This window comes from Brachycentrus maculatus, unplaced genomic scaffold (assembly GCF_059751285.1).
Source record: "Brachycentrus maculatus isolate JH-2025_06_01 unplaced genomic scaffold, ASM5975128v1 h1tg000235l, whole genome shotgun sequence".
NCBI lineage: Eukaryota > Metazoa > Arthropoda > Insecta > Trichoptera > Brachycentridae > Brachycentrus > Brachycentrus maculatus.
In genome coordinates this window covers 414,936-442,497 of record NW_028280986.1, presented here as the reverse complement: position 1 = coordinate 442,497, position 27,562 = coordinate 414,936, and the positions used below count along the sequence as shown (strand labels likewise).

General features: G+C 32.5%; 2 protein-coding genes across 3 annotated transcripts in view; both read right to left on the bottom strand.

The window, feature by feature from the left end:
• Window positions 1-222: 222 nt before the first annotated feature.
• Window positions 223-24,672, bottom strand: cindr (CIN85 and CD2AP related). The gene is made up of 13 exons (XM_088264649.1): window positions 24,484-24,672; window positions 17,978-18,179; window positions 15,740-15,960; window positions 14,274-14,468; window positions 11,303-11,420; window positions 9,859-10,047; window positions 9,000-9,113; window positions 8,396-8,602; window positions 7,821-7,909; window positions 3,707-4,035; window positions 2,914-3,331; window positions 1,780-1,841; window positions 223-1,036 (listed from the first exon to the last, which is right to left on the bottom strand). Exons 1-13 carry the CDS (start codon window positions 24,509-24,511, stop codon window positions 884-886), a joined length of 2,325 nt encoding a protein of 774 aa, XP_088120775.1. The 5' UTR covers window positions 24,512-24,672; the 3' UTR covers window positions 223-883.
• Window positions 24,673-25,784: 1,112 nt separating this feature from the next.
• LOC148306604 (leucine-rich melanocyte differentiation-associated protein-like) overlaps window positions 25,785-27,562 on the bottom strand; it is a 33,217-nt gene continuing 31,439 nt past the window's right edge. The window contains exon 6 of one of the 2 annotated variants that reach the window (XM_088264653.1): window positions 25,785-26,991. In XM_088264653.1, the coding sequence (XP_088120779.1) occupies window positions 26,912-26,991 (80 nt within the window). In that variant the 3' untranslated portion in view covers window positions 25,785-26,911. The remainder of the gene's footprint in view (window positions 26,992-27,562) is intronic. The other variant, XM_088264652.1, reaches the window with a different exon arrangement.

Below are 27,562 nucleotides of genomic sequence, written 5' to 3'. Positions count from 1 at the left end.
AATAAATTAATTTAAATATAATATATTTATACCTAAGTATACTACAATATACTACACGCCTGTTCCAAAAATTAACCTTTATTTGGATAATTCCAGTCCAGTAAATTCACATAATTTTTTAGTTGGCAATTTTTATGTGTCAATTGGAGATGTAAACATTTGAAAAATATTTTTATGAAATCATAAAAATATTTTTCAATAGTCTTGTCAACAATATTTTCATTTTGTAATGTAGAAATAATGCCTTAGTATAATTCAGAGCTATCCTAGTCACAATGGTTACATTTTACCACTCTTCAAGGTAGTTAAAAGAAGTGCTCCACAACTGGTGTTCCGTGGCATATTGGTGTGTCGTGGTCAAATTCGATATTGACATTTTACATTACGTATTTAATGCTAAATGACAAATTATTTTTCATGATATTATCTATTTTTTCAAAATTTAGTGAAGAATAATTATTACAACTAAATAATTTTTCAATATATTTTAGTTTTTGATGTGCCGCGGAATTTTGGGAAGAATTTTGGTGAGTCGTAGGAGAGAAAAGATTGCGGAGCACTGGTTTAAAGCAAAAGCACATAATCGATATTTTGTGATAATGTTAATCTCTAATGCTAATCTCTTTTAATATCCGCATACAAAGATTTAGACATACAACAAAATATTGTTATTTCCAGATTGTAAGAATTGTACAAAACAGAAAGTAGAGTCTGCTACAACCCAAATTGAAAATTTGGTAAATAATAAATTATCCAAATAAAGGTTAGACCATAATCACATTCCGTAAATGTGCAGACATCACTCTGTTTAGGAGTGATGGAGGAATGGAGCGATGCGAGAATGGAAAGAGGAGTTGGTGTTTCTTGGGGCGGGAAGTGCGGGTCACACTCGGGTGACGCACCTTTCTAGTTTGAGCAGTTCCTGTTGCAGCGAGGCGCGGTGTTCACTCTCCCGGACTAATTGCTTATTGAGAGCCGATAGCGCAGCGCTAAATCGCTCCTCCTGAGCTTCTACAACCCGTTCTAAATTAGCCACCTAGATAAATAAAAATAACATATTAGTGACTAGTGCACATTTGATTTGTCCAGATGGGCAGCGTGTTGCGTATCTAGCCGACACCCATATAGTGTTTGTAAGATGAGATATGGAAACATGCATTTATGCAAGTTGGGTATACAATGTTTGTTATGTGTACAACCCAACGCGTGTCTTGATCGCTATCCATCTGGACAAGGTTTTTTTTTTCATCAAATGTACTCTCCTCATATTACAAAATTCTCAAAAGAAAGTTACCAGTATCGACCATTAAGCTATTGATATCTAATTAAAATATTGAAGAAGGAATAAGGACATTTGTAAAAAAAATATTGTGATCTCTAAATGGTAAATTTTTAAGTACTTCATTGGGATATTTAATACCTGACCACTAACATAAAAAATAGTCTATGGTAAAATACTTCAAAATAATCAATAATATAAAAATGTCTCGATGAATCATAAATCCTTATCTATCTTTTGATAATTTCTATGGATTTCACTATAGTATTCAAATTATTTGAGGTTAGGTACATATAATGCGATATAAAATGTGAAGATTGCTGCCTGTAACTAATATTTATTTATAGAGATAAAAGTAATCGATTGATTTGATTGATTGGTAGATTGACAAACAGTTTAAAATTATATATGTGTGAATTGAACATTTGTTAAATGGTTGAATAAAAATTGGATTTTGTTTTTACAATGAACTTGAAAAAAAAAAGGAAAAAAAGTTTTACCCTTTCATTTAATTGAGCTATGAGTAATTGCTCCGGAGTTCCATTCATTTCTAACGTGTCTCCTGAAATTTTAAGATACATCATATAGTAAAACATTACTTTACTTTACTAAAAAATTACACATTTTTAAAATGGTTAAAAAGTGGGATTAAAAATGTAAAAAAAAAATATTGTGCGTTTCAATAAGCTTAAATATGTTAAGCTGGTATGTACCACATTTTTTAATTACAGAATGATTCACACTTCATCTGTCTTCATTTGATTTTAGCTGTCATACTGCAATACATAAAAAATGTGCTTCATCATCTTGTCAACTGAGAGTAAGGCAGCCAAAAATAGCCAAAATGCAATTTGGTTTACACCAAATGCGCACTGCATACATCGAGCACTGCATTGGATTGGCAATTTTTTTCTGGCAAAGCACGCAAAATGGAGTGATATGTATCAGACATCGAGTGCTCATGTATACAGACACACAGTTTATTCAATCACCAATTACACATTGGCTATATCAATCCCACATTTCCAGTCCAGGGTAATATTAAATAAATATGTTAGCAAAATAATCCGTAGCGTGAGTTTTTAATCAGGAGTACAGTTGGGTAAGGATAAGGCATAGTAGGCACATGTCGTGTTTCTATATTTTCATTTCATTCAAACCCTTATCCACACCCGATGGTGCGTAGGACATTGCATCATATAAACGCAGTGTTATCTTAATCGTTAACACATGAAGGAAAGGTGATCAGCCCTCCGCTTCAGGTACCAGTCCAGTGTAATATTGAATAAATATTAGAGTGAAAAAATCACTTATGTTTATTTGACCCCCCCTGGGAATCGAACCCGGGACCCCCAGTGCGGTAGCCGAGCGTGCTGACCATTACACTAAGGAGGCGGACAATATTTCTATATGGAACGCAAGAAATCTAGGGTAGGTACTGCTTTTCTGCCTATATAGAATGCACGCCTCTGAAAAGAATTATAAACTGCTTGTAAGGTTAAATTGAGTATGTAGGTACAAAAATTAAAATAAACTCAAGGAATTGAGTAATCAAACTTAACTGTTTGCAGTATTTTGATACAATTGGAAGGGTATTTTTCCTATATTAATGATACATCAGGAGGATAGCTTACCATTGGTATGTAATTTGTGAATGGTTTCAGTAATTGATATCTTAGACGCCGGTGGATCCTTTTCAATCTTGTCACTTATGAGACTGTGTCTTGTAGTCGGGTTTGAGGGCAGAGTATCGTCTCCGTGGCTCAGGTTAGACACGGGCCTCAGTGCGGGGGTGACAGTCTGCTCGAGTGAACTTGTTTTATTTGAAGAACTAGAACTATATGGAAGAATCGTCTCCATGTTGAGTTTGCCAACTTGCGACGGTTGGTTGGGCGTAGTTGTACTACGCAGAACGACACTTGCGGTGCTAGAAATCGAAGTCCGCAATTCGTTGCTCGATATCTTGTTGTTGGTTTCCAAATGTGACGCCCGTGATGAAATGGTCGTCATTGATTTGGATAAGTCGAGAGGATTCTCAGTACGAGTTTGAACCTGCGAAAAAAATCTCAAATAAAAAATGCTTTTTTTAAAGACAAGTAATCCTAAGGTGGTAAGGTATTTTTACTAGTAAAATATTGTTAATTCAAAATAGGAGAAAAAATATATATACATACATACATACATATATACTTTCTCATTTTTTATTACAATACACAACTTTACCCTTGCATTATAGGGTGGGAATGTTGACAAAGATGAAAATTAACATGGGATTACCTAGAAAATATCACATCAAAAGTTGCTGTAAAATTCACATTTATAATAAATGCTTATAACTTTTGACCATTGGGAACCACAGATTTCGGGTTTCTAATATTTATAAACGTGAGTAAATTATTCAAAAACTCTAAAAAATATTATTCCTACCTCTTCTGAAGTCTCAATCTTTATCGCATTTGAGGATATGGCGGTCATACTTTGCGACATTTCTATTGGATTCAGTACAGAAGTCTTATTATCATCAGTGGTTCCCGACTCTAAGATCTTGTCACTGCTGCCGGAGAGTCTGCCGTGATGGACTTCTGTCTTCTCGACATTACTCGAATCTGCGGAGATGGTTTTCGAGCGTCCAATTTCGGATATGGGGGAAGTCTTCTTGGCTTGGTTGAGTTTTAGTTCTTCCATCCAGGGAGCTCGGTGTTTCTCCCATTCGCGGGCTTTTGGTTTAATTACTTCTACCTCTGCAGGAGCTTCGGCTGAAAGAAAGAACACCATTTTGTGAAACTGACAAAAACTGTTCAACTCTTTGAGGAATAAAGAATTGATATTTTTCTTCCATTTCACATGAATTTTGAATCCAGCTTTTTATCTTAACCTGTCCGGGAGTATGGCCGTACATGGTCGTCCAAACAAAATTTTCCTCAATGGAGTATGGGCGTACATGTACGTCCGCGCGTATTACTAAAGCCCGGTGACATTTCTTTATAAACTGAAGCTTGTACTGCCATCTGTGTTTGTATTTGAACATTAAAACCACAATTCAGATTATTTTTCTGCTTTATCGACGGCACTTATCTTAAAACAAAGTTTGTGTGACGTCATCGTATTAATCCTGTCAAAAAAAGTCCGTTGTAAAAATTTTTACCGCGAGCGCGTTGCAACTTCACGATTTTAACCAGTTTTTCTAACATATTTGTATGTTTTTAGCATTTAAATAAACATTTTTAAATTTTAAGTACATATTTGGTCTTTTGTTTATAATATAAGTTATTTTGTGATAAGTTTGAGTGAATAATCAAGATTTTATTGACAGTCCATTGAATTCTAAGTGTGTTTTCGTATTATTTTGTGTTTTTACCCTAGTAGTTTACCATTGGAAGTTCATTTTAAAATTTTGTGTGTGTATATTTGTAATTTTTAAGAAGTTGTGATTTTTTTACCGTAAAAACATGTCGAACCGTATGACTGAGCGACAAATTACTGAATTTTTGATTGATAGTGAAGACGAAGATATTTTTGAGGATGTTGGAGATTTACCTATTTTATCAGATAGTTCTTCCGAAGAATCCGATGGCTCTTCCGACGACGACGAGGAAGCGGGACCTTCAAGAGCAAAATGGCAAAGAGTGGATAGGCGTAAATGGATTGAGGGTGAATTTACTCCGGTTTTGCATGAGTTTGACAGCAGAAATTCCGGTATAATGCCTCATATAGCAGTCAACGAGAATTCAAGTGAACTGGATTTTTTTGAGCTGTTATTTACTCACGAGATAATGACAATAATTGTTAGTGAAACAAATAAGTATGCTGCCAAAATATCTTCTGATATTTCCATCAAGTCAAAATTACGGAAGTGGGTAGACACCACGGTGTCCGAAATGTATATGTTTTTGGCCACAATAATGCTCATGGGACTTGTTGGAAAGAATTCACTTAAGAAATATTGGTCCAAGAATCCCATCATAGAGACTCCGTTTTTTTTCACAAGACAGGTTTTTGCTTTTGCTGCGGGCTCTTCATTTTTCGGACAATGATGTTCAGACAAGTGACAGACTACATAAAATTAGAAATATTTTGGATCCGATGAAGAAAAATTTTAAATCCACATTTTACCCTTTCCAGAACCTATGTATTGACGAAAGTCTTCTGATGTGGAAGGGAAGACTCTCTTTCAAAATATATATACCCTCGAAGCGCCACCGCTTTGGAATAAAATTATTTGTTCACTGTGATTCCTTAACTGGATATATATTGGACCTTATTGTTTATACTGGTTCACAATCGGACATAGACCTGGATCCCAATATTGGAATTTCTGGCTCAGTCGTCACCACAATGTTGAAAGATTACATGGGAAAAGGCCATCGAATATTTTTAGATAATTGGTATACCAGTCCTATTCTGTTTGATTTCTTACACCAAAATAAAACAAACGCTTGTGGAACTGTAAGATTGAATCGGAAACAAATGCCAGATTTTGGAAAAGAAAAGATGAAGAAAGGTGATGTAAAATCTTTTCATTCTGATAATTTGATGGCACTGAAGTGGAAGGATAAAAGAGACGTCACTATGTTGACTAACATACACAAAAATAATATGGTACCCTCACTCAAAATTGACTACTCCACGGGCGAGAATAAAATCAAACCTGAAGCCGTGTTAGAATATTCTCAAAATATGGGAGCTGTTGACAAGACGGACAGAATATTGGGTTTTGTCGATAGTTCAAGAAAAACTCATAAAATGGTACAAAAAAATATTTTTTAGATTAGTAGATACAGGTTGTCTCAATGCTTTTTTTTTACACAAAATAAAAACACAAAAATCTCTTAACTGTTCTGAATTTCGTGAAAATTTAATAACACAATTGGTGGAAAAGTACCATTTACACCGTCCATCAACATCCGGAGGAAGGCGAGTGTCTGATAATCCCATTCGACTTTCAGCCAGACATTTCATTTCTCCCGTGCCTCAAACCCAAACAAAAGGAAGTAAAACACAACGTAAGTGTCATGTTTGCAGTCATTCCGCAAATAGAATAAAAAAAGAAAGGATACGAGATACATGTGCCTTGAGTGTGGTGTGGTCCTATGTGTATACCCGTGTTTTGAGGAGTATCACACAAAAAAACAATATTAAGCATAGAAAAAACAACTGTAAATAACGTTTTATTATTTTGTGTAGAATAGTAAACAATAGTTAGTGGTAAGTGTATCAGATTGTGCAAAATAAACATTCTTCCCTTAAAATATAAAAAAATTACATTTTGCTAAAAAAAGACCTGAGTGTAGAAAATAATTGAATAATAAACATTCCTGTATCTTCATTTACCATAAAACACAGATGGTGGGAAGTAAAGTTTATTTTATTATTTTCAGAAATATTATTTGGGCTTGTAAAACCGATGGTTGACAACCCATGAAATAAAACATCGATAATTTTGATATAAATCATATTTACTGGTATAATTTATTATTTTTATTCAAGAAAATATGTTGCTTATAGCATTGACAATGATATAAAATTGTAAAAAGTAAAAAAAAACATGAAAAAAAAACTCACTCCCCAGATACAGTTTTGTCGGCAGAAACTCGCTCCCGGACAGGTTAATATCCCTGAACATAGGAGTTTGTGGCTTGTAGATCAAGGGTGGCCAACCCGCAGGCCCGCGGGACGCATGCGGCCCGCCGGGTGTCTCCTTGTGGCCCGCTGAGCATCACACATTTTTTCTTTAAGTGTAGATAAAACCGCCAAAAGAACATTCCATCGTGCGTAGTTCGTAACAATATCTTCCATATACCAATATTTGTGTTAACAATCATGACCCGTGCCAAAATTGTTTGATTTGAAGCATTTGGAAAACTGTTTGAGTGAAGCCACAAGATCTATCGTTATCAACATTGATGCACTTGGTTCTGACGAACAAAATCAGACTTCTCACTAAAATTTATTTTATTTTGTTTATTTTAAAATATTATTTTATAATTGCCTAACTCTAATCTACTTAATATATTTAATTCTCATTTTTGTTATATCTTCTTAAAAAAAACAATAGATTGACATATTTCTCGTTTGCTTTGAGTAAAAAAAGAAATTGTTTTACGGCCCGGTAGGATATCTCATTTTTAAAATTTGGCCCGGCTGCTGAAAAGGTTGGCCACCCATGTTGTAGATGGTGTAACTTGTTCAGGGCACGCCCTTTTCTTACTCATAATTTCATAGATTGACTTTTTAATATGATCATATCGGAATATTGATCGTGCTTGTAAGTCATTATCGCTTGCATCTCCTCAATTTATTCCTCATGAAAATGTGATAAATAAAGGCTGTCTACCTCAGAATAGGTATATACTATACCTAGTAAGAACAGACAATGTCTAATATGTTCGCTTTTATTTTAATAAAATTTTTACGTAAATCATATTAGTTTTCCTATTCCACAATTAAAAATAGAAGTTATTATATTTTTCTTACTATAATAAACGCCGATTTATAGCACGGAACTGAACTGAACTGATTGTGATGAAATAACATGAATTACCTGGAACAACAGTGTGAGTACTGCCGTTAGTTAGGGGAACGTCATCTCTTATAACTTGACTCGGAGGTCTGCGCCTTGGTGCTTTTACTCTGGAAAATAAAATATTATATACTTTTTAAAAACACGTAGATGTAAATTTAATTATTTTTTATTGTAAGTTGTATTGAATACAGAAACAGTGTACCCCATGATGAAATAAGTGTATGAATTCTAAAAAAGATATTTGAGTCCACAAATGTTTATTTGAGCTATTAATAATTATGTTTACACATTGTTTGTGGAAAACGCTTCAGAGTGTGTTTTACATACTGTTGGGAGAGCCAGAAATGCTTATAAGCGTTCTATTTGCTTACTTTTGGTAGAGCGCGAGACGCCAAAATACATTGCACAGATAGGAATTGGGTTTGGGGTTACTTTGATTAGTATACGACCCTAATTAGTATAATAATTAGGGTCTGGGTCATGATGAAAAATCACCCGACAACAATGTGTTAGTAAAAAATGCTATCGATATCTCAATGATTGTGAAAATCCACAAAATTTGAATATCACCTCAATTAGTTTATAAGTCCTACCTTCCGGCCCGTGGGTCGTTCAGCATGGAGGTCCTCTCAATCTGGTCGAAGGTGTCGGTGGAAGGGGGCGGCGAGGAGTGCGCGGGCGGGGGGAGGGAGGAGAATGCAGGGGAGGGGGACACGGAGCGCAGGATCGGCTCTCCTGATGCCCGGCTACTGGCAACACCGTCTGACACATCCTGCGGAGGTTGTTGCTGACCAATCAACCTGGATATCAAAATTTTTTAAATTTTGTTGTACATTTTACTTCGTTTGTTTTTTAATTAGAAAAATTAGAGAAATTCAACAATTGTATCCTGACAGACGTCATTTCCATAGGAATGTGCTATATTGTCAAAAAATCTTCGTAATTAGTAATAAGTAATCGCACAGTAAAGAGCATCCTTGTAATAACCGTGATTGTCGAGTCATGTAAATATTATTTTTTAAATAAAATAACATAATTAAATATTATGATACTTGTTTATATAAAATCTTATGATTAATGAACCAAACATAGAAAAAGCTCTGATATATATTTGAACTCTAAGTTATCAAAATAGTATTATTTTCAAGGCATATTCACATAAATGGGCTGTTGACAAGTGGGGATTTTCATAATTACCTGTGTTCTACTGCCAAAACCTTTTGTTTAAATCCACTAAACATGGCAGCTACTGGAGATCCCGCTTTCTTGGGGACGGGTGGCTTCCCTCCACTGCTATCTACTTCCAGGGATCTGAAAAGTTGTACATATCAATACCAAGTGTGGCCCATCAATATGAATAAGAAAACTAAAATAAATATTGAATCTTAGAAATTATTTCCACTACCAAGAAAACATGAGAAGCTTCGCTACTGCGTTGTTTATACAATAACGAAATTAATTTGATAATAGTCAATAAAATATAGCCAAAATAGGCATTCCACACAAAATGGCTGCAAGCAAGGAGAGATGGCGATGAAAGAATCGACCCTCAATGATACATAGCCACGAGTAGTAAGGTCGAAAACATATTTTAAATTACATTATACAGTAGAGTCCCGAAAACTCCACCTAACATGAACCGAATGGTAGCCGAGTTTGTGAAAATACCTAATGATAATCAGGAATATGATTAAAAAAGAATAAGTACGAGTGTTTCCTCAGAAAATACAGAACTGTGCTTGTATGTATTGTTTACTTGAGAATTGAAATAAATTTCCAAATACCTTTACAGAAAGGAAAAGTAAGTACTTTAATTACTATATTTTACTTATTAGCCTTTACTACATAAAAAAGAAAATGAATGAACGCAAAGTGTACAGTAATACCTTACAAGACAGACGGAAAAAAATATAATGAAAATTGAATAGCCGACTTTGCAGACTTTGTGGCCGAGTTATCCGGACTGCCGGGTTATCGAGTGATGAGTTTTCGGGGCTCTACAGTATTACATTTCAGTATATAAACTAACTTTCTACGAATAAAGTAATGTACTTACTTTCTAGACTTGGTATCAGAATTAGAGTCGGCTTCCAGAGACTTCCGAGGTTTGCTTCCTTTACCGTCAGCTCCGGTCTCCAACGATTCAGACTTCTTGGATTTAGAAGACAACGTGTCGGCACTAGAGATATCTGCGGCTTCTAGAGATCTCCTTACTGAGGCAACATTCTCATGCGCACTACCAATACTAGAAAATACATTCATATTCCAAAACATTTTAAGATTGACACAATATTACATTACACACTAGTCAATAAGAGGAAAGCTTTATATATAACAGCTGGAATTTAAAATGATACATATTATATTAGCATTAAAATGAATTTACTCTGTCAATATGAGGATACTATTCAATGCGAATCTACTGTTGAGATGATTGTCACTAAAAATATGTTAAATTTGTCTACTTAAACATGTTTCAACAATTATATATTATTGAAAACAATAAATTCAAGAAACGATCTTGGATATATTATTTTGAGAAATAAAAAGACTTTGTTTTTTTATCCATTCACATTTTTATTTATACTGGTCTTCAGGGTTTATTTATGACGAGTCATAAATAAACCTTGAAGAGGGCAACAGGTTGTTGTGGAAACTAGTTGGTTGTAAATAAAAATATGAGTGGATCAAAAAACAAAGTCTTTTTATTTCTCAAAAAATTATATCACTATGATCCAAAAAGTTAATGCTTTCAATATTCAAAATATAACGATCTTGGAAGCTAAAAAGAATATATAAGTAGTATTTAATTTTTTAATAAATATATATACATATGTGTACATGTATTTATATTTATATATATATATATATATATATATATATATATATATATATATATATATTAATAATTTTTTTGTTCTGATTTACTAACGTAATATGGAAGTACATATAATTTTTTGCAATTTTATCATTGTTATATTTCCAAATAATTTCGTATATTTCTTTCAAATCCATAACGCAAGTACACAAATGCAACTGTGGAAGGGATTTTAATAATTAAAACAGGGAAAATTTCCAAAATAAAAAACTAAATGATAAGTAAAATTAAAATGCTTGTGTAGACTTACACCCGTTTATTTTAATTTTCAGAGTGCAGTGAAAGTGCCAATTAGTACACTGAGTATTTTAATTTAAGCATATATTATTATAATGTAGCTCTATAAGAAATATGTACAACGGTTGCGAATAATGATTAAAAGAAAATGCAATAATTTTTATCACATTCTTTCAATATTTTTTTATAACATACGCATACAATTGTGCGTACTAAATGGTGATGTCATAATACTAAATTGTTTACACCAATATATATGTATATCTTTTTCTATTTATGTATATATATATTGTATATATAAATGTATACTCATAATCTAGATCAGATGTAAAATTGAGAAGATAAATAAAATAACTTATTATTATACTAATCAAAGATGGTTAACCTTGATTTAGAAGAATTGGAGTCCTTCCTGTTCATGGATGTCGGTTGACTTTTATGTCCGGTGGATATATTCTTCAAAGGGCGTCCCGGCTTCTTGGTAGCTGTATCCGTCGATGCTCCTGAAGGGTTACAAATGTTAGAAGCACATGAAAAACAACCTGTCTTCAACCGTTCCAAGAAACCAATAACATTGTTCATGATTTAAATACACACACATAATGGATAAATGTGCAAAGAAATAGTGATAAACAATTTGGATTACAAAGATATCGTTTTCTTATCTAAGACAGAAGAAAATGCCTGCCAATGTGTAAAAAAGATTGTAATTGATGGCATTGATAGCATCAACATAAGTCAGAGATATAATTATTTGAATTGAACATAACTTTGCAGAAAGAAACATTTCAGTTTTTTTTATTTAAGAAAAAATGTTAATTTTACCAAAATATGACATTCCTTTCTGCATCTAAAAATTAACCCATAGACTTTTTGTAGAAAAGAACTATTTTTTAATTTTTTTAATTAAACCCTTATCCGCACCCCAATGGTGCATAGGGCACTGCTTCATATAAACACAGTGTTATCTTGATCGTTAACACATGAAGGAAAGGTGATCAGCCCTCCGCTTCAGGTACCAGTCCAGGGTAATATTGAATAAATATTACAGTGAAAAAATCACTAATATTTATTTGACCCCCCCTGGGAATCGAACCCGGGACCTCCAGAACGGTAGCCGAGCGTGCTGACCATTACACTACAGAGGCGGACAAAATGGTGGTAATCACAAAAAAATGTTAATTTTACCAAAATATGACATTTCTTTCTGCATATAAAAATTAACCCATAAAGACTTTTTGTAGAAAGGAACTATTAACATACATTTACCTTACATCCGTATAGAAATAGAGTCCGCCTCCGTGGTTTTATGGTCAGCACACTGGGCTACCGTACTGGAGGTCCCGGGTTCGATTCCCAGGTGGGGTCAAATAAATAAAAGCGTTTTTTTTTTCTCACTCAAATATTTATTAGACTGGTAACCTGAAGCGGAGGGCTGATCACCTTTCCTTTATGTGTCAATGATCAAGATAACACTGTGTTTATATGATGCAGTGACCTATGCACCATTGGGTGCGGATAAGGGTTACAAGAAGAGAAATGTATATGCCTTCTAAATAAGTAACATAAATTTAAATGTATTTTTTAGATATCTCTGTTTTAAATTTTCCCCTCATAATAGTAATTCAGGATTTCATATAATAGCGTTTAAAATTCCATATCCATAGTGGTAAACTTTTTGCACACATTTCGATCAATGTTCAGTTTACAACATAAAACAAAAAAAAAATTATAAAGAGAAACAAAAAATATATAAGCATACAGTGAAGCAAACATTTAAAATATATCGCTCACTCCTTTCAAGAACGTCATAAATCAAAAAACTTGATTTTTCAGGGGAACATACAATGTTTTAAAAATAAATATGAAGCCACTAACTGAACTTTTTACTGTGCAACAGATCTTTTTAGGTAAAACCTGAAGGTTTTTTCTGCATTTGAAAAATATTTAGTTTATTTAAAAAAAATTAATAAACAATACATTTTCTTCAAAATGCAAAAACAACACTTTCTGCCCTGTAGCGGGTAAATATGAAGTTAAAAATATGCCGCTTCTACGGGGATATAGTTCATTTTCTGGGCATTCCAAAAATATGCACAACTGAAAATTGACGATTTTTGATTTATGACGTTCTTGAAAGGAGTGAGCGATATGTGTAATATCGAGAGACAAAATATGAATTGAATACCTACATTATTGCAAGAGGTGATGTGAAATTTTTAAACCAATTAAAAACATTTTAATCAGATCAAAGCAAATCACTCAATATAAAATACTGGTACATTGCAAGTGTGCTATCAGTGATTTTGAAACAGCGTATAAATATCATTATCTATGTGAGGATTCAATATCAAAGGATTCACAACACTAGATAAGATAGGAATGGTGGTAATCACAAAACAAATTCACCAATGGCAAAATAAAACTCAGTCAAAAAGAGCACACTGCAAATGTAAACAAGATATGTGTCTCTTTGGTGATCACTGCACACACTGCTACTAGCCTCGCATGCTGTGTTGTGAGTTATGAGGCAATCCATGATTTAATTAATAGAATGTGACCTTAACAGTGATGTCATTAACAATGATGAAACTCTTGGATGAGGAATAAATTAAAATATGTTATTTCAATATGGGCTAGTCGTTTTATTACGAATTTAAAAAAAGGTGTAAATACAGTTATATAAAACCAGGGCTTTTTTTCATGTAACGCGGTGGAACAGTGTTCCAGCACCTTTTTTCACGGATATTTGTATATTTTTTAATTTTCAAAATCAATTAGACGATACAATGTTTGCGCTTATGTTATTACAATATATTTTTATATGATTCATCAAAATGATAAAATATGGTATTGTAATGAATATTCAAATGATATTTAAAAATAATAATTGTTTTGGTAAAAAGCTAGACATGAAGTGAGTTCCAGGACATTTTTTGTTTAAAAAAAAGTCCTGTATAAAGCTATCTATATTTCTCATTTGTGAATAAAGCAATCATTAAAGTACAGAGTAAAATAGTTCTTTTTCATCTTCTAATCCTTATATACACCCTGTGGTGCAGAGGGAACTGCATTATAAATACAGGGTAGGCAGTAGGATTGGGTAAGGATAAGGCATAGTAGCCACTGGTGGTGTTTCTATATGGAACTCGAGTAATCCAGGATAGGCACTGCTTTTCTGCCTATATAGAATGCACACCTCCGATAGTATTATCCTGATTGTTAATAGCATAAAGGCAAGGTGATTAGTCACCTTATCAGGTAACAATTACAATTTTAAGGTCATATTCCCATATAATTTTTTCGTATTGTACTTGCATTCTGACAAAGCAAAATGTAAGGCAAATGCAATTTACCAGAGTTAGCAGGTGGCGGAAGGAGGCGGACAAAGTTGTCGGGGAATACTCCGATGCGTCCCCGCAGCTCCCCTCTCCACCAGCCCTGGTCCGGCACCTCCCTGGACACGATGGCCACCACGTCTCCTTCGGCCAGGGTCAGCTCGTCCACGTTGGCAGCCGTGTAGGGGAACAGTACTTGGCAGTACTCCCGGACTGGGAATATAACACAATAAGATATGGTTGCGGTAACTGGTAAGGTGGAAGGATCAACAAGAGAGGCACAGTACTTTTTTATATAGGAGATTTTTTTGTTTGTTTTTTGAGTTATTGAGATATGCCAGAAAATATTATCACATTTCGGATGGGTGTTTTTTTACACCTGCAGACCGCTGGCGACGGGATTTGATAGTTGTGGATATATATAGTTTAGACCAGAGGTGTCAAACTCAAAAGGCATCAAGGGCCGCATAAGGTATTTTGGGTGGGCCACATCAAAAAACTAAAAAATTTCATTTTCATTTTTATCTAACTTTAAGTGAATAATTTATTATCAAAGATAGTAGACAAAGACAAAGAGGTACAGTAGATCCAAATTAATAATTTTGTAAAAGAATATTATATGTTCCCGTACAAAAAAATGATTTCAATGAAGAATTAAAATAAATGAAAAATATAACCGCAGGTATCCGCGGGCCGCAAAAAACTACTCGCAGGTCGCATGCAGCCCGCGAGTTTGACATGTCTGGTTTAGACCTTAACAAAGAGAATGGTACAAAATATTCATAAAAATAAAATATTAAATAATTCCTTCTTTTCTGACTTTGTAATTAGGCCGGCGCAAAAATACACTTACCGTCCTTATGCATCAACTGACCAAATGGGTAGAAATACCTTTCCCGTCCTTAGTGTGTTATTAGGATCAAGGCCCTAAAGTGCCTGTTTATCACGGATAATAATTGGCACTGTACTGCAGCGTTTTACAAAGAGTTTTCATATAATTCTTCTTCATTTGATCCTTATCGTCAACCAATGGTGTACTAAATTTGATTGGTACAATGTTATCTTAATTTTCAGTTAAATCAAAGCAAGGTGATCAGTCGTGTATTAATGTATAAAATAATAACAATAAATATTAATTTATAGATTTGGCTTTTAATTTGTAGAACTCTAATTTGGAACTTTAATTTATGTATTAAATGTTAAATCAAACACTGATTTTTTGAGTCTACTAAGTTGTTTTTTATTGTTAAAAAAATACATAAAAATCAATTTTGTGACAATTGTTTTGCCTAGTTATGGCATTTTCAAACTTGCGTTTGATTTAACATTTCTTACATAAATATTGGTGTATAAAATAATTTTTGATTTATTTTCACCTCTCATCAGGAATTGAATCCGAGACCTTGAACATGGATGCCAAATGCACTAACCATTACAATGCAGAGGGGGTGTTTCACATTATGATAATTAATAGCACGCATTACTCGGTTTGGGTGGCAGCACTGGCGGCGGCGCTTGCGAGATGTCCACCTCCTCCACGAAGTTGGAGGGAAAGACGCCTCGCTGCGCCCCCTTCTGCCCCTTCCACCAGCCCTCCTCCTCCACGCCCAGCACCTGGACAATGTCCCCCACGGCGAGGCTGAGCTCGTCGGGGTTGTTCTGCTGGTAGCTGAACAGCGCGCGGCAGTAACGGGGACTGTGGTTTCTGTCAACCAAAACAATCCAATTTTGTATTTGAAAAATGTTAAGGTTGGGATGACCGGAGCATTAAGTACTAACGTAACATTCGCGGCGAGTACTCGAAAAGAGCTTGGCTCGCTGTACTGACTACGAATGCTTGCATCGTGACGTGTAACGTTACGACAAAATGACTCCGGTCAGTCCCCACCATTACAATTCACAATTTCATCAAATGCAATTATTCAAAAATATAATGAGTTTTGTTAAAGGTAAATATCGCGGTATGAGTCTAACGTATACACAGCAGCAGTGAGAAACTGTGTTGCGGTAATAATGAGTGTAATAAAGTATTTTTTTATTAATTGATTCGGCAGTCACTTTGTGGTAATATTTCCATTTCACCAAAACAATCCTATTCTGTGTTCACACTTTCATAAAATGCAATTATTACAAAATATAACTGACTCTTGTCTAAGATTATATTGCGGTATGAGCCAAATGTATACACAGTGGCAGTGAAAAATTGTGTGTTTTTTTTCTTCCTTTATTACGGCCGTAGCCAGTTTGTACATAATAAATATAATACATATAATAATTTTTATATAAAATAATAATCCCTTTTAAGTATATTAAACAAGGATGAACATATTAGAGAAGGAATTATACATCAGCCTGAAGTATTGTAATTATTCTTGCTTTATCGTTAGCAAGTGACATGTTCCAGATATCGGTGTGGTCCACAAAACCATTGCCGAGGTTTTGGAAACATTTCCAAACATCCATTTTGAATTTAAGTATCACGGAAACAAAAGTGTAATAAAGCAATTTTTCATTAATAGATTCGGCAGTCACTTTGTGGTACTATTAATCCATTTTTAATTTAAGTTTTACTTGGTAAATATCACTATTTCTTAAAATCTATTGTAACACATGTATCGAAGCATTCTGCATCATTTTCAAACACACAGGACCACAACTCTTAAACTTAGACTTATTTCATATACGATGTTTGACAATGATGTTTAATACATCAAAATATGTGTCACAATAGATTTTAAGAAAAAGTGGTGTTTACCAAGTAAAATTTAAATTTAAAATTAAAATTTTATATCCATGTACAATTGTAGCACTTGTAAGTCAATTTGACAGTAACCTGTCAATATGAAGATATTTCCGAAAATTATGAAAGTACACTATGATTGTGGTGTTTGTACAATGTATGCGGTGTTGAATGTAGCCCCGTACCCTGCAATACATTCAAAGCATTGCAAATTTGTTGGATTTATATGATCTGCTTTTGCGAACATTACATGTACAAGTATGAATGTATCATTCAATTGTGTTAAGCTGCATGATACATTCAATATCTTCGTAAATTGTACTTACGCTACAATCAAAGTGTACTTTCATATCAAAATATACATAGCATATCCTCATATTCTCATTAATTGATGCGGTAGTGATTTTGTGGTAATATCTATCCATTTTGAATCCAAGTTTGACTCGGTAAATACCAGTATTGCAAACAATGGTATTTACCAAGTAGAATTAAATTAATATAAAAAAAATCAAATTGACTGGTAACTGTCAAATCGACATATTACCTGTACATAATGTCTCAGCAAAACAAAGTTTTTAAGGTAACCAGTCGATATGGCACATAGCGCTATATTGTAGCACTACAGATTGCACAGACTCACTGGTACAAAGTACGTGGCAAAATGGACTCAGGAACAAAACTGACAGTGTTTCTCTGGGTTAATATGGTGTGTTGTTAATCATGAATGCAAAACATTGGGTGCTAACGGCTGATGCATAATAACAAAGGCATAAAAGGATGGACCAATTTGCCATAGGAAGGAAGTGAAATGGTTTTCATTCTGAGTTCAGCAAAATATGTCAATAGCGCAGGATTAAACAGCAGTTAAAGTGTAACGGTTGGTTAAAAACACTGAATCTCACAGTGGGAAATATTCATCCTTGTGGCCCTGTTAGGTAGAAGAGTGAAATTTAGGAGAAAAAAAGGTAAATGACAATGTTACCTTAAGGTGACATCACTGTTGGGGTCTTCCGTGGACTTCATCACCCGCACAAAGTTGTCCGGGAAAAGGCCCACCCTCCCCTTGAGTTCCCCCTTCCACCACCCCCCCGGGAGGCGCTCCACGTTGCGGATGACGTCGCCTGGCCGTAGCGACAACTCATCATCCTCCGTCGCCACGTACGAACTCTCTACCATAACATTCACTGTGAAACGAATAACACATTAATTCATTGCATTTAAAAAATGGAAATTATTTAAAATATTGAAAGCAGGGATCAGCATAAAACGGAGATTGCCAATCTGGTTGGATATATTTTTCAGGAGAGAAACCGAATGTTCTATAATAGGCCATCAGACGATTTATTTCGGTAATTTTTTTATTAGAAACCATAATTTAAAGAGTCTCCATGGAATAGCTAGTGTTTTAACTTAGAATTTTCACTCATAAATTACATGAAATTATACTTTAAACATGAAGAGTAAGTCCACTCACTAGAAGGTATAGGCTATAAACCTTATAAAGTTGAAACCTAAGTAGGGCTATAATAAGTGAACATAGCTAGATTTCAGTCATTTGGATGTAAAGTAATTAAAATGAGTCTATAAGGTTTGTTTGGTCATGTGAATGTATAATAATCTATTGAATTGTAAATAAAAAAAATTAAAGACCCATTGAAAATAAAATATAGCCAACTCCGGAAACAATGAAAACTGAATATTTCATGAAGTTTTTGAGAGATTTCTCATTGAAATATTACACATAAAAAATGGTTTGAAATTCAATGGTAAACATATCAAAATTATAATTTAAAACCGATTTTACAATGTCTGCAAACTAAAACAATATACAATGTGTGGTAAGTATGAATACAACTGCGAAGAGGGTGAGCAAGAAGGATTCAAATTAAAATAAATAAAATATTCCATTTGATTATGAAATGTAGTAAAGTATGAGCAGAAAACATAAGGAAATATAATTGGCAAATGTTTCCTACCAATGAGAACCAGTATTATTATAAAATAACTGATGATACAATATAAGGTAATGATTCATAGGGGTGTATACTAACTTGCAAATACTATAATTCGGCTATAATCGGTAGTTGCTATGAAATAATCAATAAATGAATATGGAAAAACACGAATTGAAATTTCATTGAATAAAATATATGGTTGCTCCAAAACCGGAACAAGTTCAATATTACACTTTCCTTAATTTCTTTAAGTTTTAAAAAGGAAAACCACAGAATTATTAATATAAATTACATAGAAATGCTAGTTTTATCAAGTACAATATTGGAAAGTGTTGATAAATTTTTAAAAGGAAATATGATGATAAAAATAATTATCACAACGCAAAGTTACATTTCAATCAGGGGAGTTCCAGCGTTTAGCTTCTCTGGGTCGCACTACTTACATTAAATAAATAAACAAGTAATGGATATTTTTCTTCCATGAAATGTTTATGTATATTTGATAAAAAGTTCAGTAAAGAAACATGATCAAATATATTATGTTAAGATAAAAATAATTCCTATTGGCACATACTTAAAATAAAAAAAGTATGTTGATAATTTTTTTTATCAACATACTAATGTTTCCACATTTTGAAATAGGTAAAAAGTATGGTAATATGGACAAAAAAGTAATGTAAAATATCAAACAAATATTGAGAAAATGAAATATGTATATACATATACGTATTACGAAATAATAAAACAAAATTTTATTTCATAAATGTGTTATTTTACATTTATTTGTGCTGCCAGTTTAGCTTTCGCTGTTGGGCTTTCGTAGTTCAGCTTTCGCCGTTGTTATTTCACTGTTGTGTCCAGAATAATATGTACGCTGAACATGTTATTCTTGACTATTAACAACTGAGTGAGATTAATTGTCTCGTGTAATTTGTAATCGAGATAACGCTGTGTTATTCCGGTGTAGTGCCCTAAGAATCATTGAAAAGATCATTCCATCGAAAAGTTAAGAATATAATTACAAAACTTTATTTGTGTACAAATATTAAAGATAAAACAAATGAATTATTAATGTACTGTATGACCTTAATCAAGCTGATGAGATTGGCGTAAGAAATGAGTTTTTTATTGAGTAACAGACTGCAGATGTTAAAAAATCAAGTTTATAACAGTGATGCATACACACAGTATGTAACAGCATTTAATGGTCTTATTGATTGATTTTCCTAATAATTTAGAAGCTTGTTATACAATAACAGTCTAACAATATATGTATATACCAGTATATTATTTTAAATGACTGTAATAATGTAAATTGAAGTAATTTATTTATAGATTTGGCGTTTAATATGTAGAACTCCATTTTAATATATACGTTAAACGTTGATATCAAAAACTCATTTTTTGAGTCTACTAAAATGTATTTTATTGTTAAAAATCACATAAACATATATTTTGTGACAATTGTTTCGCCTTGTTATGGCATTTTCAAACGAATGTGAAGATTAAACGGATAAAGTTTTTAACTTAAAGAAATGTCATACATGTACTTATATGTGGTTTTAAAAGTAAATTCAACATTAATAACAGGTATTTTATTCAGGCTAAAAGCTTTAAATAATAGGGACTATTCAAATAGGTATTTTTGATTTAACTTTTTTGCCAGTATACCCACGAAATAATGTATGTAATACTGATAATAAGGTTTGTTGTATCATAAACAATACAAATCACACTTATACAATGTTTGCACCGCATTATCTTTCATAATGATACATTTCCTTACAGCATACAGGAAAGTGAAAAGTTTTATTTAAATGTACGCATTTTGAATAGTTGATGCATGCATGAATCACACTCGTGGCAGTCGTTGAAACAAGCGTTACACATCTAATTTAGCACCTACAACTGGATACTATTTGAAATTAATGAGTCACGGCACATACATATGCAAATCCTGCTGGAAATCAAGATGGGCAAATTATGGTAATCACCAAATGTTTCCGTAATATAACAAGATAACATTGTGAAAAGTATATTGTAATAAGATGAATCTTTAAGAGAAATTGTAAATGAAAAACACTTGTTTTTTACCACTTGAGATATATTTATTTTTATTTTAATGACTAGTTTCGGAAGCTACAGATGCTTCCATCTTCGGGTCTAAATATAAACTAAAGCTGTGTTCCGCAAACTTTTTTATTCAAGGTACACCTACCAAATTAAGAAATTTCAGAGGTGCATATTTACCATTTTATGGTAACATATTTAACATATTATGTTTAATGCGAAATGTGAGCCTACTTAACAGAGCACAGGCAATAAAAATTTGGAGCAATTGTGTTATTTTCACAAAACTAGACTTTTTTACGCGGCACACAACTACATCACCACGGTACACCAGTGTGTCGTGGCACACACTTTGCGGAACAATGAACTAAAGCATAAATAATTATCTGTACTGTAAGTGAGGAGTTATATTTATTTTAATTTTAACTAGTGCTTAAAATAAAAATAAATATAACTCAAGTGGAAAAAAAAAAGTGTTTTTCATTTAAAATTTCGTAATGTCTTACCACAAAGTGAATGCCGAAACTATAAATAATATTTTAAAGTTTTCTTAATAAGTAATCGGGTCAAATGTAATGTCATCCTTCTATTATTAAATTACTATCGGCTTTGATTTATAAAATCTTAATTATTGTTTGTCCGCTTCCATGGTTTAATGGTAAGTGTGCTCGGCTACTGTAGTGGAGGTCCCAGGTTCGATTCCCAGAGGGGGGTCAAATAAATATAAATCTTTTCACTTTAATATTTAATAAACATTACCCTAGACAGGTACCTGAAGTGGAGAGCTGATCACCTTTCCTTCATGTGTTAACAATCAAGATAACACTGCGTTTATATGATGCAGTGCCATATGCACTACCAGGTGCGGATGAGGGTTTGAAGAAGAAGTAAAATTAAAGGTGAGTGAATTTTGATAAATATTGTCTACTAAGTGAATTTTGATCAATATTATATACTAGCTGTCACCGGTCACACATTGCTGTGGCTCCGTTTTATTAAATGGAAAAGAAAGAAAAGAATAAAGTATTATTTCACAACGCTTGTAAAGCAATGGAAATATTAGAAAAAAATATGAAACGACAATCCAATTTAAATTATTTAAAATACTAAGTGATAGCATCTGTCAAGAAGCGTGCTGTCAGCCATGAGCAATGCTTAATATTGTGTGTGTTGCTGTTATGTTCAACAGGCGGCAGTGCCATTCCGATCAGAAAATATTAAAAAAAAAGTGTGTTTATCTATCACAGATAAAAACACCTATCAAAGGTTTATATAAAAGCACACCCATATTTAAACACAATGTTAGGTCAAAATCAGCAATAAATAAATATTTATCACATGAGGATTTATCCAACTTTAACCACTTTTATTGTTTAAATACCATATTTTGTCAAGCAATAAAAGTGGTCAAAGGAACTTGTCATTAACATAGATTTCTTTAAACTTATCAAAATACTCATTTTCATTTACATAAATTGTATAAAAGAACCTCACATTAGCCATTGAATAAATGTATCTTTCACTATTTATAATAAAGGCAAATCACCCATTATGTTCACAAATATACTTTTCAATGGCTTTTCAGGGAGTTTGTACAACAAAAGCGACCACATTGTTTTCACAATTGTTTGTATACTGTTTTGTAAGAATACCAAACAAAAGAGATATATTCTTAAAAGTCATTTATGAAACATAAAAAATAAAAACATTTATGTACACATCTCTCGTATCAAACTTTGACAAATGTTTTACGGATATTAAAATATTGTGTTTGTACTGGCAAAAAACGTTAACTCGAAAATATGCAATTTTGACTGAATGATGCATTACATAAAGTTTTCAATGTTCTATAAGCTGACAAAATGAAGTTTGAATTGTCATATTTATGCGGTTTTACAAGTAAATTCAACTTTAAGTTTAATAGCGGGTATTTTATTGAGGCTAAAAGCTTTAAATAACAGGGATTATTAAAACAGGGATTTTAGAGTTAATGTTTTTTTGCCAGTATAACCACGATATGTACGAGCTAATAAAAGAAGCAAGATATTTTTATTTTCATTAAAAAAATGGTATAATTTTCTATGGAATTTGGAGGCACGAAAATACAAGACCATATATCCAGTACAGTAGTAAGCCAGTTTCCTAAATGCCTTTGCTGGGAAACAAAAGCATTCAGTTCAGTTCAAAAGTGAATGAGGTTTTTATATTGAAGTGCAAAATGCCTGACCACAGCTGCTTTAAGGAGTTGACCCTGAATGCTTCAAGTTGCTAGTCCTTTCTGGTATTTTATAAATCTAGTGTTCATTGGTTTATGGTCATTTTTCACACCTATTACAGTGCTATGATGTTATCTGAATTCAACAGTGTATAAAGCTTATTTATTTTTTTACAAAAATGTTAATAAAATTAGTATATAACCACTCACGGTGAGTGGTTATATACTAATTTTATTAACATTTTTGTAAAAAAAAAAAATAAGTAAAAATGACTAACCACAAAGTAAATGCTTTAAATATTAATAATATTGAGAATAGTGTATAAAGCATTTATTCATGAATGCAGTGTAAACTTGATTGTGGTACACACAAATACAAGGCAATTAGTTGAATGATTCTGCTAGATTAGGGAAAGATACGAAGATAGTATTTTTGTGGAGACCTTTGAAAAATCATACCAGGGACCCAAATGCATAGTAGCACAAAAGCCAAACACTACACTAAATATGTTTATATTTCATACTAATTATATTTTACATACTTACTATTCTAGTTTGCCACAAAAAAACTAAACTTTTCTTTATCTTCTAGATAAAATTGTACTGAAAAGATAAAAACGGAATAATTTTCGTGCTACACAAATAATAGCTAAACAAGAACTGTCTGATAAAAATGATTAAAATCGTGGAATAGATTAACCTAAAAGAAGAGTGTTTATCACATCGCAACGTAGTGACACAAAACTTATGTACTTTTAAGGCTTTTCCTGGGTGATATCAACTCGGTCTCGAATTTGATAACACACAGTGAAATATCTATTGTTTACATTTATGATATTGAAGTCGAGTCGAAGAAATGGAGTTGTATTGGACAAACCGGGACACGCCGCAAGCGCGACCCAATATCCTAAATACGAGTGTCATCGCAAAGCTGTTTTGTATACAATAAGCGGATTAGTTTGCTGTCAAGATGAACACCTCGGGCTAAATAAAATGATGCCATTATGACTCATTTCTTCGGGTACACAACGGGAAGTGTCATAAAGTTTGACACGACAGCTAGCTACGAGGAGGCATCGGGGCCGATTATACGCCGAAGATTGACAATGTTTACTCTCAAAAACACGAATTACGTTTTTTCCGGAAAAGGTTATGTTAATAACAGGGGCGTGGGTACGTCAGCTTCGTGTCAAATTGTACAGTTACCCATAACAAACAAAACTGTGCATATTTGACAACTGTACTTACCCATTTGATTCATGGTGGCGTTTTCCATCTATAAAACGAAACAACTTGTTTTAAATATTTGGCACAAAACAATGACACTTTCACGAACTTGTTGACACATTATTGTCCAATTCACATGATTTTTTAATGAATCTCTTTGCCATCACTAGTGGCAGCGTACCGTCTCCCGACCATTTTTCGATTTTGTGTGACCTACACTGATTACTATATCCGTCTCTGTTTCACACGTGTCCAGAACCTTTTTGCGAGAGTGAATGCAAGATACATAATTTCTACAATTCCTAAACACAACAAACAATTCCACAATGTGTAAAATAAATGGTCTTCAGCGATACGTAGCGTTCCGCGAGTGCAATCGTCCAGTCAATAAAATTGTTGAACAGAAAGATAGATGTCGCTTATTCCAAATATGATGCAAATTTATTAAAAAAAAAAAAAGAAAAAGTAACATCATTTTCTCCATAGATGGCATTAAGAGGCCGAATGAAAAACGTTTTACAGATGGGTTTGCCGGAGTGTAAGCGTCGAGTTTAAATATTACTAGTACAAAAAATAATACGCAGGTAGGTAAGTACTACGCATTTATTCAGTAAATAAAAGTTCTTATTGATTATTTTTGTATAAAGTATATTATAATAATAAAAACACACTAAATGACAAAAAACTTTTATTTCACAGAAATAACTTCCTTAAAATATATAAAAAAATCATACCCCTAAGTCACTGCTGCGTAAACTTTTATTTCCGATCAATTATTTTGTGCAAAATTTCGTCGCGACCCATGCATCAGTATTATCAGTGTTACTAACCTGGATGGACCGAAAATATTTTTTGTTCAAATTTCTGATGACCAAAACAAAAGAGATCTCTTTTGACTCAGGTGCTAAAAATTGGTACCCATTTTGGTGGATGAAGAAAAATCAGGTGCCAATTACAAAAAATATAATAAAATATAAATAAAAAATAAATGAATCGTGTATTGCGATATTACACACAAATCATGTATCACATGAATAATTATAAAAAAAAATAAAATCATGCTGAATTTAGACAAAATAGCAATTTATTCGATTTTTTTATGTTCCACAATAAAAAATAAGGACTAAGCAGTATGATTATTATTAAATTCTGTTGGAATAAATAATGAAATAATTGAATTTTAAAGGTTTAATATTTATTTGTCTAAATTCCTATTTTTCTTTACAGTTTTCAGATTTTTCAACAAATTCACCAAGCTTTTCAAGAAACCTTCCATTTTCCTGATACCTTAATTATTTGTTTTAATTATCGCAACATATGTATTTTTATTTTTTATTGGAGTACTTATTTAATTGTTGACAAAAAATCGATTTTTTTTAAACAAATGCCAGCGATTAATTTCTCTGGGAAAAATTGCTGAGTGGATTTAAAATTATGAATCTGAAGCCATTATTATTATAATTATATACATTTTAATCCGATTCTGCAAGGCACAACAAGAAAAGCAATGAGAATTGTGACCGGAGGGTATGGGTACACTAATTGCAATGACTTGGGGTGTATTTTATACAAAATATAATTCTCTATGTGATGTTATACTATCATAAAAAAATATACATTGAAAAATATTTATTTTAGTATTTAAAACTAAAACGAAAAAAAGTTTATTATTTTTAAGAAGTAAAAAATTAAAAGCAAAAAATTTCAATATATTGTATTTGTTAGTATTGATACTTGATATATTGGTGTAAAGAAATGAGACATGTAACAACTATTAAAGGGTATATTTTTGTACTTTATAAGTATGTTTATTTATTAAAAAAATAATATGGAATAAAATGTATAAAATAATTTATTCCTGATGATTTTAAATTTATATTGAGATAGGTAACATTACTGGTATGGTGGCATATTTTCCTTTAACAAAATATATTTGGGGAGAGAAGAGTAAATGAAGATTAAAATGACCAGGGTCCTGAAATTATTTGATTTGCCACTACTCCAATAGATAGTACAATATTTTAAAGACTATTGTCCTGAAACAATATTATTTAACATTTATCAATTGATCTTAAATGCTAATAAGTTATCTCGTCACACATAACTTCATATATTTAAATACCTGAATTAAGAAGTTACCAGATGTTCATATTGTAAATATTTTAATGTTACGTGAAAAAGAATTACATTGAAAAATAATTAGTTACATCAAATACGTTTCCCCTAAAATAAGGAGAGTGGAAATCATAATTTGATTCATTGCATCTCCCATCATAATTTCTTCTTCATTACACATAATAATTGGTTCTCAGTTGTACTTCCCATCATAATTGGTTCTCAACAGCACCTCCAATCATTATTTGTTCTCGACTGCACCTCCTATCATTATTTTTCTTCATTGCACCTCCTATCATTATTTGTTCTCTATTTCACTCTTATCGGCTGACCATCAAAGATCTGCATTGCAAATAAAGCGATTTCCTTCTGAATGTTTTCCAGAATATTTGTAAAGGCATTTACCGTAGGCCCCTGAAAAAAATGTAAAAACAGAGTATGATAGATATTCGTATGATGATATAAGGAAATAATACCGGGTTGAGATAGTCAATAAGTTCTAGAATTTCTGTACCATACAATTAAAAAAAATATTTGTAAAATATTTTTCTTGTTGATAAATTGCTTCAATATAAGATAAGTACAATTTCTGAAAAACTGGGATTGATGGATAAATTTTAGGATTTCAAAAATTATTTTTAAATTATGTACTTATTTAGGTTTTAAGGAGGGAACTTTCAAAGGTCAAGCTAATAATTCAAAAGTGTAAATTACATTAATTTGCAGTTTTGACTTCTAGTTACAATTATTTTAATAGGGAAAAACACCTTCAATAAATTGGTTACTTTAATACCATCAATTTTCATTGTATGATTCTTTACTTGGTGGTAATTTTTTTTTTTTTTTAAATTTAAGTTTTACTTAGTAAATACCACTATTTCTTAAAATCTACTGTGATACGTGTTTCCATACGTTCCGCATAATTTTGGTTTGAAAATGACGCGGAATGCATCGAAACATGTATTATTACAATAGATTTTAAGAA

Bases quoted from the DNA above. Each gene is read 5' to 3' on its own strand.
- cindr (XM_088264649.1), bottom strand. From the start codon at position 24,511: ATGGAAAACGCCACCATGAATCAAATGG. The intron at 10,048-11,302 runs GTTAACCATCTT...TGTATTTTCTAG, and splicing joins TCCAATTCTTCTAAATCAAG to TATTGGTAGTGCGCATGAGA. The intron at 8,603-8,999 runs GTAATTATGAAA...TTTGATATCCAG, and splicing joins GTTTTGGCAGTAGAACACAG to GTTGATTGGTCAGCAACAAC.